The sequence below is a fragment of the Gouania willdenowi genome, chromosome 21, assembly GCF_900634775.1.
Source record: "Gouania willdenowi chromosome 21, fGouWil2.1, whole genome shotgun sequence".
NCBI classification, from domain to species: Eukaryota; Metazoa; Chordata; class Actinopteri; order Blenniiformes; family Gobiesocidae; genus Gouania; species Gouania willdenowi.
The window spans coordinates 23,327,576-23,347,005 of NC_041064.1; the positions used below are offsets into that span (position 1 = coordinate 23,327,576).

The 19,430-nt window shown below is 37.8% G+C and overlaps 1 protein-coding gene across 4 annotated transcripts; it reads right to left on the reverse strand.

Moving 5' to 3' along the window:
* Positions 1–954: 954 nt before the first annotated feature.
* Positions 955–19,205, reverse strand: LOC114455531 (transcription factor Dp-1-like). Of its 4 annotated transcripts, none has more exons than XM_028436853.1 (12): positions 19,080–19,205; positions 16,493–16,576; positions 13,890–13,956; positions 10,866–10,987; positions 8,504–8,625; positions 8,119–8,284; positions 7,440–7,586; positions 7,277–7,345; positions 5,688–5,839; positions 4,741–4,907; positions 2,142–2,220; positions 955–2,060 (listed from the first exon to the last, which is right to left on the reverse strand). In XM_028436853.1, exons 2-12 carry the CDS (start codon positions 16,502–16,504, stop codon positions 1,922–1,924), a joined length of 1,242 nt encoding a protein of 413 aa, XP_028292654.1. In that variant the 5' UTR covers positions 16,505–16,576; positions 19,080–19,205; the 3' UTR covers positions 955–1,921. The 4 variants fall into 4 exon arrangements, with proteins under 4 accessions (XP_028292654.1, XP_028292653.1, XP_028292655.1 ...); XM_028436852.1 differs by lacking the exon at positions 19,080–19,205 and adding an exon at positions 17,298–17,372; XM_028436854.1 differs by lacking the exon at positions 19,080–19,205 and adding an exon at positions 17,254–17,358.
* Between the last annotated feature and the right edge of the window lie 225 nt (positions 19,206–19,430).

The following is a 19,430-nucleotide window of genomic DNA, read 5'->3' on the forward strand; positions in this document are numbered from 1 at the left end:
AAAATTAACTTTGAAATTAAATGAATCTCAGCACAGTGGAAGTAGCAAAAATTAATTTTCCGGTAGTACGTATGCACATATAGTCTCAGTATGACGCAATCCTAGTATGCCACACCCAGATTTGATCTAGATGGGGTAACTGAGGAACTAGCCCAACATGACTTACTTGACTGATTCCTCTTTCCTCCAGGTCAGAGGTTGAATGGAACAATCAACCATCTCGTAAAACTAGCCGATTACAGAAACAAACCTGACATAACCCAAGTAAAATTCATAAAGATTTGTCCATTTCGGACATACAAATTTTCGCTAACAATTAATTTTTTCATCTGTAAATTGATCCAGATCCCCTCCAAAGCTTGATGGATTTTTCGATGGCTTAAGGTCTGTTTTCTCAAAATCTTGTCAAGTACTTTTGACTAAATCCAGCTAACAAATACCAGTGTAAACATTACTTCGTTGGCAGAGTAATGTCAAAAGTTAACTAAATGGCATTCCACCTTACACATTCCAGAAGGCTCTGCTTCCAACATTAGTTATTAAGATGCTACAGCACACCTTGCTTGCACTGGTAGAGTGCAGCAGATGCATTTTGCCAGTAAAAGGAGGTTATAATAAGCAGGTCATAATGATACACATGATTAATGTTATGGTCAACATTCATTATAACTGAAGTCCCTCAGCTTTAATAATAGGGCTGCGTAACACCATCATACTCCTCATATTACAGTCAATAATGTTTTTACTTATTAATAGCAGCTTCACATCTGTTAACACTAAATCATGAAAGTTAAAACTTTGTTTTACCCAAAAATGTAGTTTAAAAATTATTATATAGAGATAGATACAACTTTTTTTTAAAAATATTTTTCAAACTGTCTTCATATCTCTGCCTCAGAGATAGTACCGTACATCAAATGTTTGTTTTCCCACACAAGAACTGCTAAAACAAGCTTATTAAAACAATCTATATTTAATTTGCAAACTTATATTAGATTACAGAAAGGGTTTTTGGAAGAGTCAGTACATGTGTTGCTCAGTTTTAAAAGGGAACTCTGAAGAGAGTACATAAAGACCTATACAACCACACATTTGTTACATGAATCATTTTAAAGGTCTATCTTTACCACTGGCCTCTAAAGGATGCTATACGCTACAATCGTAGGATTTATATACGTCATTAACAAAGCTTATTTACCTATCGGGAGCCTGGGTTGTAGAAGTCTTTACCTTGCCGCTGCCTCTTTAGAATCACTAACAAAGGTTAACAGGGTGATGGTGGGAGATTTCTTTACTCCACAGTACAAAAAACAAACTCAACTAGCAAACAAGAGGTGGAATGCAGCTGCCTACAAAAAAGGAGGAAGCTGACCCAACACAACAAGGGGGGAAAAATAGAAGGAAAAAAAAAAAATCTATTTCCAAAAACTGCCCAGAACACAAAACCCAAAAAACAAGGCGTCCGATTGAGCCCAGTAGAGGCCACGGCCTCCACAATAAGAGCATGTCAAAGCAAACACTCTTCAAACACTTTGATCATCAACATGTCCTCCATTGATCATTGTAAAACAAGAACTATCCAAACAGGTACATTATACATTCTCCAACAGCAGGTGGACACAGTTTTTAGTGGGATGGCTTTTTAAGAAAGTGGATTAGACATACAAAGACTTGAGGTGGCAGAACTACAGTTCCCTTAGACGACACCCCGCAGAGCGGTGGTGAAGGTGCATGTGATTCAGGAAAGCACTTCTGTTCTTTCAATTATTGGATACGCCCCTGAGAAAGCCGGACAGATTTACTGGCGTGGGAAGGTCGGTGGGGGAGGCAAGAAGTACACAGGAACAGTGGCCTGAATCGCCACAGTGACGGTGGTTTTAAGGACTGTGCTTGTTGGAGTGCAGAGGAGATGATGGGGTGCTTAGTCTTCGTCATCGTTCTCATCGTATTCGTCCTCCTCATCATCATCTCCCATGTACGATACGGGGGTTTCCACACGAGACCCACTGTAATGAGAGTCGTTGGAGCTCGAGGCCATAGTGCCATCAGTGCAGCCGTCACTACGAAGGAGGAAAAACAAACAAATAATATTCAGAAAATGACGAGAGGCTGTGAAAGGTAAAGCACGTATTCTGTCCTACCTGTTTGCTGTGTAAAGCCCTCCATTAGCCGAGGAACCTCCAGTGATGTAGACGTTACTAATGGGACCTTTGGCCATCTCTGCATGAACAAAAAAGTACAAACAATTAGTGCTACAATTTGTTGTTTTTTTTTTTGCTAAACTAAAACCATACGTCAGGGGTGACGATCTCTTTTTAGCAGCAGATTTTAATTACTGGGGGAAAGCACTTTAAACTAGGGTTGGGTGGTATGGACCATAATTAATCTCTCAATATTTTTCTCAAAATGGCGATATAGATTCAATCTCGATATTTTTAACTCAAAGTCTCACCAGAATTCTCAGGTACACAAGGTGCCACCTAAAGCTTTTTCTTCTATATGGGACAGCAAGTGTGAGTGAGTTATTTAGTGTGTCTGTGTTAGGACTTAGGATGCACTAAGAAATACATCTAACTGTAGTTTTTTACTCAAAAGTAACAACCTCCTGTTCGCCTCCGACTCTGGTTCCCTCTCCATTCTGCAACTACTTGACCTCTCGGCCACCTCCGACACCATCGACCACTCCATACGCCTCCAATGCCTGCAGCATCTTTGCATCTCTGGCTCAGCTCTCTCCTGGTTCACCTCCTACCTCACCAATAGATACCAATTCATATTCATCAACAACTGCACATCTCACACCATACCCGTCAACCATGGAGTCCCTCAAGGCTCGGTCCTTTCCTGTTGCTTCTGTACATGCTTCCCCTAGGACTTGCCATTCATAATCACGAACTACAATTCCACAGTTACGCAGATGACACAACTCTACCTCAGCACCAGATCCATCATTCCTACCACAGTACAAACCATCACAAACTGCCTCTCTGCAATAAAGTCCTGGATGAACGCCAACTTCTTTAGACTCAACTGCAATAAATCGGAAATCATAGTCATTGGTCCCAAATCCCTCCAGGATTTCACTCTCCTTAAATCTGAAATCTTGGTTTCATTTCTGACAACACTCAAGTGTTTCAACATTACATCTGTCAGATCACTAAAACCACCTTTTTCCACCACCGGAACATTGCTCGCATCTGCTGCTGAAATTCTTATCAATGCATTTATCACATTAAGACTCGACTACTGCAATAGCCTCCTGTGTGGTCTCCCTTCCTCTTACTTACAAAAACTGCAATATGTTCAAAACTCCGCCGCCCACCTGCTCACCCACCCCCGTCCTCCAACTAGCTTCACTGGCTAAAACAGCACATTAATTAAAAAGTTCTGTTCATCACCTATAAAGCCCTCAATAACCTGGCCCCTCCGTACCTCAGACCTCCTACAGCACCACCGCCCCTCCCGTCACCTCCGCTCTGCCGACTTAAACCCATCACCAAATCAAAGCACATAACACTGGGGGACCGAGCCTTCGCCATCGCTGCCCCAACCCTCTAGACTCACTCCCCATCCACATCAGAAATTCGGACTCACTGATCACCTACAAAAAACTGCTCAAAACTCACCCCTTTCAGCTCGCCTACAATCGCACTCCCATTCTATGTCTGTTTCAATTTGTAAGCGTCTTTGAGTTCCTTGAAAAGCGCTATATAAAACTTATGTATTATTATTATTAGTAAGTAAGTAATTCATTTATAAAGTGCTTTTTGCAGAGAAAAAGAGCTGTACAGAGCAGTGGAGAAATTAATACCAGTGGTGCAACATCATAAAAGAATAATAAAACATGTGTGCATATTATTATCATGCTGTTCTGAAAAGTAGTGAAAGCAGTGACTCCTAAACAAGTATTTTAATACAAACTAAGCTATAACATATTGATATAGCCGATATAGTAATTGTTTATATCGCCAAAACAGAAACCTCAATATATCGTGACTCAATGTAATGGTTAATGCCTACTTTTGATATTATTGTGCACTAGTTTGCACATCCACTTGTTAATATGACCAACAGTATGTACAGTATGTACAATAACCAAGAAATAAATGACAGATAGCAGTTCCTGTAGGATCTTTACCGCTACATTTATCAATTATGAAAATTGTTTGGGTCATTGTTTGGCTAATCTTGTGGGATTGTTTGCGAGAAAAATGTGGAATTCTTGCACAATGTGATTAAAAAAGACTGCAGTAATGTGATAAAAATACAGGAAGATAAATATGGTGGAGATTCATTGAAATTGGAGAAACTGAGATATTTACAATTGAAATAGTTGGTAATTTACACAATACATTTTTTGTCATTTTTACTTTCATGGATGCTCTGGAGGGATGGATTTGGTTCCCAGGCTTTGGATTTGACATGTGACGAGTCATAAAATCATGATCATTCAACAGCATCTAAGGAGTTTAGTGAAGTATATCTATCAAAAGAATGGAATTAATTGGGATTTTGGATATTTTGAGTCATTATCAAAGATATCAGAGGGTTTATCAAACTATTCCAGAACCACTGAAGCAACAGGGGAAATATTTCCATTCCAGGGTTTGCACTGACTCCAACAATGACCAGGTGGAGGCCATGTTTCTTTGCTCACATAATACCACCAACACCTAACCAGAATGCTGAGGGTAAGTTAGAAAACAGCTTTTGTCTTCTTTAACACTCAGTGGGATGTACCTATAACGTAAGGCTCCAAAGCTTTGGGAACCAAGTTGCGCGCCATCTTCAGGTCTTCAGGGGAGCATTTCCCCACCTCCAAACCACAGGCCATGCCCATTCGTTTCAGCACCTCGATGTCATCATGGATCTCAAACATGCTGTCGAAATTGAACAAATACTCAAATCTGCAAATGAGAAAAAAAAGAGAGAAGTTAAACTTACAGTAAAACCCAGATTCAGACACATCCTCATTGAGCAGGTGGTTAAATATATGGGAAGTGACAGATGTCACCAAACTCTTGCCCTATGACATCTCACGAGATGATATATTTTGCAAGATTTGAATGTTCTGTTCTGAAGCATTTCTGCCCTGATTCTGGGATGTTTGGTAAGTCAGTAACTACATCAAATTAGGAAAAGCAAATAAAATGAAATAGAATCACTCTGAAACATCAAGTTGGACTTGATAAGGCCAATGATGAAATACAAACATGGTCTCTTTCTTAGTAAATGCATGGCGATGTGTGATGATATTGTGAAGTTGTACATGTCACCTGCTTAAATGATTGTATGAACTTTCTAAAAGAAGGCAGCTGTCATTGATATTGTGATAATGTATTAGAGCGGTAGTTCACAACGCTTTTTAGGTCGTGACCCTGTTTTGAATTATTGTTGCCAGAATTAGGAGACAAAATGCTCCAGCTCAGATGTTTTCATACTGCAGTGAAAGTATAGAACAAAGTTGATTAAGATTGTGTGGTGTTACAATTTCAGCAAGAATAATAAAACATTTCAAAAACACATCTTTAATCAATTACTAGACAATCGGGGCGACCCCACGGTTGAAAGACACTATTAGAGAGTGCACATCAGGCGGCGATGAAATTGCCAACAATCATGAAATACAATGTTTTAGTCCAAAATCTTTGACCCAAGTGCCTTTCAAATGATTCTAGGTGACATACTTGTCGTTGGAGATGCTGCAGTCGATGACTGTTTTCTTGCTGGTGTTGACTATGATGAAAGGAAGATGGATGATGGAGTTGGGGGGTGGAGTTCTGTTGGCCTGTATCTCCGACTGTCTGTTCCTCTGGACCAGGTTCTTAAAAGCTATTTGCTGCAAAACAATGTTCAAACAACATGAAACCACACAAAAAAAGCTTTACATCTACTACTTTAGTGGCTGCTTTAACTGAAAACTCTTTAAATCAATATTCTGCAGTGTTCAGGTAGAAGTGTCATCTGAGTTTTAACATACTAATGTGTAAGGAGTCAATTTGCCAATCAATAAAATCATTTAAAGAGGACTAAAGAGTAAACACTAGGGTGCATCAAAAAACGCATAACATTTTTGAATTTTTAATATCTTTCTGTCCCTAATCTAAATTTGTTCCAATACCAAAAAAAGATAACCAGGCAAATTATTAGCCAATTCTATCATTGTTTCGGGGGCACATAAAGCTAGTAGAAAAAAATAAATAAAAAACAAAATGTGCATTATTTTGGGTTTTTCCGAAAGAACATAAGAAAACAGAAATGATTAATGACTGCTAGATCATCAATTCATCATGCTAATTGTGTCAATCGTTCCTCATCATAAACGAAATAACTATGATTTATATAGTACGGAAGCGTAGAGCTGCCACAGGTAAAAATATATTCTGGAACCCTATACTGTATGAACAATATAATTATATTGTACAAACATGATAGTATATTGTACGAACAATACACTTATATTGTACAATACAAGTATATTGTTCGTACAATATGTGATATAATAATGTCCAGATGGTGGAGGTAGTGGGTTTAAGCCAGGAGTAAGAGTAAAAGGAGTAAGAAAGTTGACGTACACATGCGGTGATAGATGAATGTCTAAACATGGATTATCCACTATTAAAGTTTCTGTGTGTCTGAGGAGTAGCTTTCTCACAAGGAGGACGAACATCATCTTTTTCTAGGGGCCAGGGCAACACGTGTTTTAAGGCAGCGGGGGAAGGGGTGGGTGTGCGCGCATTCTGACCTCGTAAAATGCGAGTGTGCGCTGTATTCTACTTCTCAGGTGATAATCAAGCCGTTTTCTGCAGCTTGCTCATCTATGGTTGCGGGGGTCTGCTGGTGACCATCTCCAGCTGTCATCGGGTTCTAGGCTGGGCGGGGTTACACCGTGGATAGTCCCATACTTTTAAACTTTCTCCTCAGAGTGTTCAAGTGCTCACCAATTATCACACTAATTATCAGATTTCACAGCAGATAAGGCAAGGAGAACAAAAAGCTTGTCAGTATTGAGTTAAAATAGTGAATACACTGCCATCACAGCCAAAATAAGCAAAAACATGAACCAGGCGTGTTGAACTGTGATTGCATTCTCATGAAACCAGTTTTAAGTGGAAGCTTAGCCACAGTGTGTTTAATGAAATGTGTTCAGCAGCGTTGCAGCCACATTTGCATCAAACCTTTCTTTGTAATTAGAAACCTTTCACATAAAACCAGCATTAGCAGCGTCTTTAGCCGTTTAGGTCTCAGTAGCTGATCAATAGTGACGTGAACCAACCTGTAGGATGAGCTCCTGAAGCTGTGATTGTTTCTGTTTGATCCTTTCCAGTCGCCTTTGTCTCTCCACCTATAAACAAAAGGTCAAAAGTAAATAAATGGCGTGCAAATGAACAGCCATACACCAGGTCAGTGGGAGGGAGATAGTAATCATGCATTTGTACCTCAAGGTTTTGGCACTCCTGAGCCGAGTTGGTGGGCAAGCCGATCCATTTGATTTCTTTTTTCTCTTTAGAGATGATATTCATGGCCATGAGCACATTCAGTGCATCGTAAACACGCCTTCGAATGTTCTTCTGGTCATACACATGCTAGGACACAATAACAACACTATTACTATATAACCAACTCCCTTGCCCACTCCTCAAACAACTCCTATAATCTAAGGGTATATTATATAATATTTTGCCAGTGAAGCACCAAATAAAAATTATAGCTAGAGAAATTAAGTGCCAATAGAGATTTTTTTTTTCTTTTGAAATGGCAAAGAACAAAAAAAATCTGAAAAGTTAAACACAATTAATGATTTTTTTATTCATATTGTTTTTGATTGTAAACACGGTGATCACTTCAAAAGAAAACAAAAAAATAGAATGTTAACATGTATCTTTGAGTGGGAAAAAACAACAGAATAAAAATTCATATTTTAAAAGTATAAACCTGGTTGAAAGCAATATTGGAAATGAATAAAAAAATTATGAAATAAAATTAAATCATTGTAGAGGAAACCTTGGCAATAATTGAAAAAGCAACATTTTCAACTTGGTTTCAAACAAAGATATACATTTGTATGGTATAAACTAAAGAGTACTTCTATATATTTTTTAAAGATTAAAAACTTACCGAGTCATTGGGTGACATGTGGTTGTCTGTAGAGCTGAATTCAGCCACCAGTTCGTCTGCCACCTCGTTGTAGGTGGTCACTCCTTTCTTCTGCACCTTCTCACACACTTTCATTGAGAAATGCCGCAATCCTTTTCCATTTTTTTCCCCTTTCTTACCACGTTTCCTGCAGACAAAACATATCCACATTAATTTAAGTCACTAATAAATCTATTGGAAAAATGAGAATATCTGAAGAAGTAGTTTTGTTAAACCATTAGGTACAAGTGGAGGTGTGTGAATATCACTTCACCCGAACTGGAATATCATCATTTTAAACCTAACTGTGTGTTCTCCTAATGGTTTAACACACTTGTCCGCTTAAGGAAACCTTGTGAGGACCTACCCTGATGACCAAGGAGAGGCATCGGCCGGCTGACTCTGAGTGAGGAACTGAGAACTTGGCGTGTGTGGACTGTTTACCAAAATGGTATTTGATACAGTGGGTCTCTGAGGGGTTCCTATCACCTGTGGAGAGGAAGACAATCAGCATTTATACCAAGGTCATTATATTGAAGTTATTAATTATCTTAAAAGCTTAAACAAAACCGCAAGATTTAAATCATATCAAAGGTTTTGATGCCAGAAGAAAGCTAATTTAAGCCAGCAAGATTTGCTAAAAGAAATCTAAACAAAATAACCAAGCGCTGGTATATATATTAAAAAACAAAGCTGTTGGGTTTGATACATGTAATACAAATATGCTAAATATGGTTTTACTGTAAATGAAGCGGTCAATGTTTTATTTCGAAAATCTTTGGAAAATGGAGGTGAAACGATTGTCAGATTTTATTATTTTGCCAGGGTAATGAATATTTACAGTATATTATCAGATAAATACAAAAAAATGTAATTCAGTTTAAAACAAGATCCCCACAATTTTTTAACAATGATTTTTCAAAACTTTTTTTAAATTATTTGACCAAATTTCCATGATTTAGTTCTGAACCACTTACATCTATTCAAGTCCATTAGAGCGCAAAAATGAGCAGGCCTTTCCAGTGTGCTAGTGTAACAGACTGTAGGAGTGTGACAATATCTCGATACGGCGATATATCGCGATATTTTTCCACACAATCGATTATCGATATGCTCCTGCTAAGTATCGTTTTTTTTTTTTAATCATTATTATTCTTTTTTTTCCAAAACCTTTTCTGCTTTTTCATTAAAATGTGCAGGTACGTCTTCACAGAAATTTTGTCACTGTTTGTTGAAGGAACCAAAATATTGTTTATTGGAATATATACTGTACTGGTGTCACAGGTGAGAAAGACCCTATTTTTTGTTTACAGAAAGCACTATTGGAGATACTTATTTGTTTACATTGGTATGTTGACACTTATTTACAGAAATGTTCCACTAAAATAGTGTCACTGTTCATAGGACACTTTTTCAATTTATTGTCTTTCAGAGATGTAAAATAAAAATTTTATTTTTTCACTTCATCTTTTTTTTTCTTGTTATGTCATGGATTATCGTAGATTTCTGACCAATATATCGATAATCGCAGTATCATCATATCGTGAGATAATAGTTATCGTGAGCTTTGTATCGCATATCATGAGGTGCCCAGAGGTTCCCACCCCTAACTGACTGTGTGTCATGGTTAGTAGGAAATGTGCGGCACAGGGAATGCAAGTTGTGTCCATCACTTATCTATCATATAACATCGTACAATGGAGCAATTGCCTTTGACACCCATTTTGCAATATTTCTTAAATAACGATGCATCAGCTATTGAATGTAATTAAGTGCTACCATGTTTAATCATGAGATTATAATTTCATTTAGCAGAAACATTTATTTAAAGCGATGTACAACATAAAGTGTTGGGGTTAAGGGACTTGCTTAATGTCCCACAGTAATAGCGAGGGTGAGATTTTAAACATTAAAATAAAATAGGCTACATTTCCAAAACAGCTAAATTATTCCATGACTTTTCAAAACTGGAAAATCAGTTTTTCAAAATCCATAACTTTTCTAGGAATTTCATGACCCTGTTAAAAACGGGTTTTAAAAAAATGATTTTCACAAGCTACAGGAATTAATCTGATCACTAATCACGAGTTGTTTTTTTCCCCATTTTGATGATTAGATATGGATTATTTGTGATAACATAGAATGTTTAATGATATGGGTAATTAATGTTATTGTAAATTGTACCTAAAAATTAAAAAGGTAGGATTAAATAAGTTTACATTTCTTCCTACTTCTTTTTGCACATGTAAGTTGAGAGGTTTAAGTGTTGGTGGATCATATTAATGGTTTATTTCTACTGTTGTAATTCATCATTTTTCATTTTTTTAAACTACTATTTGTTTATCATTTTACATGTTCGTAATAAAGACATTAATCAATTAAAAATATTTATCAATGAAATAAAACCAGGAGTAGATGGGTGATCTATTCCTTCACTGAGGTGATATCTAAGCTGATTTCCATATGTATACATTCCTTGTATGTAATGGGATGATGGGTCTAAACCTGCTGACTGTGGAGCTGATGAGCTTAGGATGAACCGCCTCCATTCGACCACTGCGCGGTCACCTCACAATGATAATGGGGGGCTTACACAACACATAGACAGGAGGAGGAGAAACTGCAGGCTTACATACAAATACCACCTGCAGGACACTCACTGGAAAACTAAGGTCGTTTTAAAGCTGCACAGTGGTGCTTAAAGTTTTTATAAAGGTGGCTTCACTCACCATGTGTGGCACATGTTGCATGTGTGCGGCAATATTCACATTAGACGGCCCGAGGGTTTTGGGTAGTAGCTGCTTGGCCACGGGGGCAACTGTAGGCTGGACAGTGACCAAGGACAGGACACCTGGGAGGAGACAAGGAATTAAGAGCTGTTAGCTGGGCCTCCAATGCCCTCTAACATGCACCAATAGACCATCAGGCTTAACATGATGTACTGTGTACTATCGCAGTGCTAAGCCGCACCTCATGTTTGTTTATTTATTTCACTTTATTTACAGTAAAAAGGCAAAGACAGATTAAGAACAGTTCTTATTTGTGGTCCGTCAGAACGAGTGTTTGCTAAAGTTGAGACCTGAAACAGTTGATGCAGGTGGTTGTGGTGGTGGAGTAAATACCAATGTGGCGGTGCGCTGTGTGTGAATTTTTCCATCAGTCACACACCTGTGAAAGCGTGTGTCGGGAGGCAGAATATTACTGACAGTCTCCTACGCAAAATAAATGAACTGTTACAGCCACTGAACATCACGGTGAACTGAACATTCAGAAACCACCTTCGGATAATGTGGGGAAAGGAAAAACTCTCACAGCTTTAATAACAGGACAGAGGCGCCATGGTCCGCAGGACGGCGTCCGATCGTAGAGGGAAACTTCGTGGGAGCAAGTGACAGCAGAAGTCATACATCTGTTGAATATTTGTTTTTATTTATACACAAAATAAGATTGCCAATTGTTTAATTAAATAAAAATCAAATGCCAGTAATAAATTGAAGTTTGGGGACCGGTGCGCACAAATGCATTTACGGTGGGAAGAGCTTATAAAAAGTTCTGATGAATTACGGCCGGGGCCGCGGAACGTCTCCACGCCGAATAGCACGTACCACATTCCAGAGAAGTCAGTCAAATTACTAAATCAAATGAAATTGTGCAATGTCAAATAGCAAACTACGTTGAATTACCTTTGAAACAATATATCACACGACTATGTTCTCATAAATTTGGAAATTACCATAAATGGGGAGGGGGGCTCGGGCCCCAATTCTAAAAAAGGGCTCTGAGCATCTCATCATATTCATTCATAAAGTAATCATACCAAACTGCATTCCGATCTAACGAAAACTAACGAAGGAGTAATCTTTTGAAAAATGGGTCCCCCTGGCGACCCCATGACACGTACGGGGTAATGGGCCCCATTTATATATTGGTATGTGCCAATGATTCGGTACCACCAACCGTCATAATATTTGACTCGCAAATAAATGAGAAATCAACTTTTGTTTTTTTGGGGGGGAATTTGGCTTATTAGGAGTGATCGTGCACGAGGCAGAGGCATGATAGAAATAAACAATAAACAGCAAAAAAATTGCCAAAGAACCACGTTACATTTGTTCAGAAGTGATCGTGTCAACGTGATTGCTGCTGAGGCCATGGAGCACGGGAGCAGAGGGAGCGTTCTCAGTCTGGATCCAGTAAAAAGTGACCATAAAAAGCTGTAAATGAACTGTTATTCAGACAGTGGGATAGTGAGGAGGAGACTTAATGTGAAGATGGAAACTCATCCGTTGAAACTGATCAAAATAACAAAAAAAACTCCGTTAACAGCAGTGCAGCAGCCCACCTACCTGCCCATTCTGATTGGCCGAGTTGTTTGAAGGGCACCCTCACCAGCCAATAGGGTGCGGCCTATGTCACGGAGCTACCGTTACGCTAATTCTTCTTGGAAAATTGCTAAATTATTGGAATCTAGTGCTGTCAAAATGAATGCATTAACTTTGCTGATCACTTAAAATGTTAGCAGCCATAAACTGCTGTTTAAGATGGGAGACAGAATATCGTGTGGAGAGATTCCCTTTAAAAAGTTGCCTGATGGCTTGTTGGAGAAAGCAAACGTAATTTACACACTTTGCAAAGCCAAATTAAACTACCACAAAAGTAATTCATTCTTTGGTACATCACCGCAGAGCTTAACACCCAACTTCTACAAGAATGAGATACTCAAAGGCAAATATCAAAACCCGTAGGTGATATATTGTGATTAATTGTGTCAGTGGATATTACAGAATTGTTGTTATTGAACCTTTGTTAGTGTAACAAGTTGTTAAATTCTGTAAGTGATATAAGAAAGATGATTTATTATATTCCTTCTGAGAGAATAGAAATCGACTTTGTGTATTAATTGTACATTAATTCCATGATTTTCCATTAATAAATAATATATATGACAAGCTTTAGTCTTAAGTAGGAAAAATCTGATTAATCACAATTAACTACAGAAAACTGTGATTAATGAGTTAATTTATTTTTGATTGAATGACAGCCCTAATATTAATATAAATCACCCAATTTGCAGAAGAGTATAAAGTGCAGTGGTGAGTTGTAAAGGGATGGCAGAGTGGTAGAGGACATCAAGCTTTTGTAGTGAGCCTATGCGTGCTGATCAGTAGATGATGTGACTATAATCAAACAGTGAAAGGATGGTCATTTGAACCAGTGTTTGTCTAGCAGAGAAAGTGAAAGAGGAGCTCATTCTATAAAAGAAGCAAATTTATTATTTAACCTTGAACTGCAGTTTGTCGATGTGGGTTGAAAAGGACAGAGTGTTGTCTGGCCAGATTTCCAGATATCTATACTGGTCTATCACCTGGTCTACAGGTGTCCCATCAAGACTGGAGATACTCGGGCTGTTTGAAGGTACATGGCCCTTTTTTTTTTTTTTTAACCAAACGTACCAAAAGCTTTAAGTAAAAAGAAATTTCAGGAAACTATCAACCCCAAATTAAAGTTGACAGAAAAAACAAACAGCTATGAAGAAACTGTACTGTCTATATTTAAATGTCAGCTTGACTTAGACAAAATGAACATGAATAATACAATTATTTAATATATTGCGTCTGTGATTACATATTTACACGTCAAGGTTGTGGTCCTCTTCCCTATTGGGTGAAAACAGGTTTTCTCAATCTTTTCTCATCCACGTTATTTAAAACAACAAATTGTACATCAAACATACAATTAGATTTATGTCGTACCTTTGCTGGGGCTCAGATTCTGATCAATGAAAACCTTCAGCTCTCCATTGGTTTCAATCAGACCAGCCTGTAAATGACAAACAAGGTGATCCGCTAAACCACATAATAAAACATACAGTTACAGGCAACACTGCAGATAAATAAATACAAGTGGATTTTCAGTTATCTGGTTTGAAGTACACTTTAATGTCAGTGTAAAGTTCTCCTCCTCTGCAAATTATCTTTTTATTTACATTAACAGGGTAAAAAAAAAAAAACACTAAATAATAACTGAATTAATTAGACCGATGAATGCTAATTTATAAACTGTAAATACATGTACACTAACGTATTAATTGAGATGAATGACTTACAGAAAAAAAAACGCACAAAAAAAAAAAACAACGCAGTTAACGCTTTTTTCCCCACTCAAAACAGCGCGGAACTGTTCTCATTTCACGAGTTCCCTGTATACTGTACCAAGTGCTGCTTTTTACTTTAATGCACAAAACACATTTGTTTTAGAAAGTTTACAAAAAACCCCAAAAAGCATGAATGTAGCCAACTTAAATTTAAGTTTGTGCCTTGTGATCAATGCAATCATAATATTCCTTATTCATATTGCACATTATGTTAGCACTCAGTGATGAAAATAAACATTTTTGTTATTTAGGCTCATTTATTGTTTTTGTTGTTTCAGTTACAGTATATACTAAATAGGGTGTCCCGATCCGATATTGGTCCGATATCCGCCAGAAAACAAATATCGGATTTTATCGGACTGCATCTAAAATCTCAGATATAATTTTTTTTAAATAATCTAGTCCTACCACTAATATATACACACGTGTGGAACTGAGGATATTTAGTGGACTTCAGCAGGTTTTGTTTATCTACCTGGAAAGTTTATTTTTGCCTAAACGATAATATTCTTTCTACTGCCAAAGCCAGATTTAACAGAAAGTCTCTGAGAACCTGATGGAGTGCTTCTAGAACTAATAACCTTCAACAACTCTAACTGGAAAGACCTAATGTAGCTGAAGATACAGTCAAATGTAGAACAAAAGTCAATTCACCATGTAAGACAGATGTTCTGCTTTAATGGCTGCTAAATTTGGACATAACCATTGAAAGTGAAGACAATCAAACACACGTCTATTATCAATCGTCATAACAATAATAAACAATGTTCAAATTGTTTGAGTGGAATTTTATTAATCAAACTTTTCCAGATTTGTTATTTCCAATCATTTTGAGCTACATTATTGACATGTTCAGAGTCAAAACCTTCAAATATGGTTGGTTTTGGCCTCATGATGGCTGTGGTGTACTACATGGATATTATTATAACTAAGGTCTAATGTGTTCTAGGCCATCTAGGCCTTTCACTTTAATTATGTCAGTCCATGAGCTGTAAAATTAATTACATGTAACACATCTTAAAGGGAAAATATTCAACAGTTTCTTGTATGTGCTGGGAAATATGGACCAAAACTCATACCTCGATATTATGACTCAAAATGGCAATATACGATATTAATCTTGATTATTTTAATTCAAATTAAGTCTTACCAGGAAGACAATTCAGGGTTAAATTTGCTGATGCAAAATGCAACACAGCCAAATTTATTAAAAAGTTGCACAATATGTGCCACTTTTGGCTTTTTCTCCTATAAAGGACAGCACGTGTGAGTGAGTTCTGTAGTGTGGCTTGTTTATGAGGTCTGGGTTAAAACACACTCAGAACTCCATCAAACTGAGCTTTTCATGCTGAGAAGTAGTGAAGGCAGTGACTCCTAAAACAAGTATTTCAAAACCAAACAAGCTATATATATATATATATATATATATATATACATATACACACACACACACACACACACACACACACACACACATATACGATGTAGGTAATATTCAAAACTTCTATATTGCCAAAATAGAAAACTTAATATATCTTGAATCTTGATATATCGCCCAGCCCTAGTGTTGATTATGTGACCCTGTATAATCTCTTAGGCCAGGGTATGCTGGCCTTTTAGCCCTGTGTGAACTGGTGTAACTGTAAGCAGTCTACAACCTCAGTGTGGACAAAGACTGTAGATGGTTCACTTTGGTCAATTCAGAAATTATTGAGCTGAAATTAAACACATTTATGGATATGATATGCCACATTTTTAAGATAAGCTTCGAGCAAGTCCAGACATCTTCCAAAGGTGATGGATGTGAACGTGTTTAGGTGGCGGTCCACTCAGAGCCTACCTGGCCTTATGCTAACAAGTCAAAACTTAAACTCTCATGTGTTATAATAAACTAAACCTGTATTGAAGATGGACCTACAAAAAGAGAATATACAGTATGTGTGTCTATGAAGGCCCATATTTAATTTCACCAAACTTTTCCATGAAGTCTCATTGAAAAAAGATTGGAAGAAGATTTGCTCCTGAAACCAAGAATCCTCCAGGAAGGGAGTTAACACATTTATAAAGTATGTGGCAAGTGGCTGTAGTAGAACACCTGGAATTAACCTGTGTAAACCGGTTAAAAAAAATGGTTGAATCTATTAAAGTGTTGTTGAATTCACTTCTTCCCCAGATAAATGTAGATAAATGTGTGACACTTACATCTTTAGCCATGATCCCAAAGGACCGAGAAGAGTTGAACTGGATGCTGAAGAGATGTTCCTCTGTCAATTTCTATTAGAATTCCTGGAAAGAAAGATCATGTAAAACAAAGCTTATAAGTTTCATGAATAAAAGTAATTTCCCTCTACAGTTGTAGGGGCTTGTTGCTAGTTTTGCTTGTTAGTCTTGTTTTTTCAAACTTCTCTCAGATGTTGGGCCCAGAGCAGCCCTCAGTGAGCACACAGCACACAGCTAAGCACATCACTGACGTTAGCTTTTAATCTTCCAGCGGGACAAAATGGATGAAAAACGGTCCCTAATGAGGATAGTTGTGCGGTGTGAGGCTCACTGAGGGCCTGTGTGTGTGTTCTTGGGGGTCAGGGCACCACATTCAACCAGTCTATCGATGCTCCCAACTTTTCCTGCCAGTGTGCACCGGGCCTAGCTTAGGACTTCAACTACGGCTCACTCCAGCACCCTGCGGGACTAGAAACCCACAAACACACACGTTTACACGCTGCTTTTCTGCAAACAGCGACCGAATGTTTGAACTCACACACAGACTCCATGGGACTGTCTTTTGTTGGCCGCTGTTAGCCGACGGTGCCGCTAACAGCCGCTAGCGGTGGCTAGCCTGGCTGCTAGTTAGCGTGTGCACGCTTTGAGCAGATTGACGCCAAAATGCGCCGATCATCGGGTACGATCTACAGATCTACAACTCCACCGGCTTTTAATGGGACATTTAGGAGACATGCGTTTACCCTGCAGGTTAAAAGATGAATTATAGGTGTCGGTGTGCACTTACGAGTGCACTCTCCTCGACGGCTGTTGTTGTTGGCATTGGAGCATGGAGGAGGAGGAGGTCTAAATCCCCACTAAACAGGAAACAAACTCAGCTATGTCGGCACACTTTTCTGCAAATGTGTCCTTAGACTCAAATATTACGCATTCGGAATATTTTCTTAAAGTTTCTCTAGTGTTAAATGTAGTCAATAAAGCCCCCAAATGTTAAAAATACAATTATCTGAACGCCTTAATGGAGAAGACCTACATAATACATGTATCTTGATTAAAAAAGACTTGATGGCCATTAAATTTGCCTCTCATACATAAAGTATGTACTTATGTGTAAATAATTGCAATTTTTAACCTATATCCTAAGATCATGGTCCAACATTCAACATTCACAGTTCAGCTGAAGTCATTTCATTGACAGGCTGTGATTAAAAAGGTAATAAACTAAAACAATTAACACAAAAATGACTAGAAAAGTTACATTTATCCATTGTATATTATTAGATTTAATAATTAGTCGAGATGAACAGACTTATTTTGATGTGAGGCCTCACAACCCACACAAGAAGCTCCACAGGTCCCACCCATACCAAAGTGGTTTGTGAATGTTTGTCCATATTTTTGTCCAAAGATGGAAAAAATGTTCCTGCCATTCTGAAGCTTAACAACAACAACAACTCCTAATATTAATCAAAATGAATATAGCAAGTTATGTATCATGTGTGTCCAGATAGGAAAAAATTAGGGACACTGATTCAAGTATAATGGTCAGTGTTCTTGGTCAGTGTGATAAACATAATAAAAGCACAATGATTTAGAAAAATGTTTTTTTTCTAATACACAAGAAACCTGCAAGTCAAGATTAGTGCTGCAGCTTCTTTAAGGTTTTAATATTCAGGACAAACCTAGAGGCTTTACTGAGGTTATCAGATTAACCATGATTCAGATGAATGAGAACCATCACAGGGTTTGAGTTCTCCATAAAGACCTTCCTCCGTATTTAGGAAGAATTTAAACTTAGAAACTGAAAGTTAGAGAAATGCCTGGTTAATTTCACTGGCTGAACTAGACACTCAAATTGGATTTGTATTGGATTTTTCTTAGATCATGTTTTTTTTTTTTTTTTTTTTTTTTTAATGTTTTTGTCATTTATTTCAACCATTAATAACAATGTCATTAATAATCATACAGTTATTGTGGTTTGTTTTAACCTTGAGCGTCAGAAATTCAATTTAGCGATAATTTATTGTGACTTCTATCGTGTTGGAATATGAATATATCATAAACATATATCAATATACATTTCAAGACTGCTTTAAAGGCAGTCATTTTAAACTTTTGTGGGTTTTCAACGCCTAAAGTTCATTTATCGTGTGTATATTTATATCGGCGGTTCAACATGACAGTGCTGTAGCACTTTAACATTGTCGCCAGTGAGATTCCGAAAAACCACAGGCCGTCAAACTGGTGATTAAAGGTTAAAAAAACACTCAAACAGAAAATATTAATAATTGCTTTAATGCTAAGCAACAGCAGTCAGTTGTGCTTTGTGTGTAATAAATAGTTGTTTAATCAGCGATTGCATCTTGACAACAGCGCTTTGTTAGCAAACTGTGTGCTAGTGGGGAAGCTAATAGACAGCTGTCAACCAGCAACACGGACACACTTAGCCATATTTAAAGTTATTTTGTGCTAATACAAATTTAAAAGGGTAGAAGGTGTAATAAACGGTGGGCATGACATTTGGAGGCTTATATCCAGGTGAGTATAGCGGTGGCTGAGCGCTGCTTACCGGTGCTGCTCTGCTGTTAGCGGCTCGTTAGCTCGCTGTGTTCCCGCTAGCAGCAGCAGAAGCTCCTCTCTGCATCCGAGCTTGGCGGCGTCTCTCTGCTGCGGACTCTGATTGGACCGCTTGTCAATGACGTAAGGAAAGCGTCAGGAGCTTTTTTATTATTTAAAAAAAAAACTTTATTTAATCCTCTTCGCCACATCATGATCAGGGTTGCCAGTTCAGGCGAGATACCGGTGGGGATATGGAGGCATGGGTAAAGGTCCAACATTTTTTTTTAGTTAATGTAAATACCAGTGTTGTCCTAGTACATTTGAAGATGACTGAATAAATATGAACTCACATCAGTCTTTA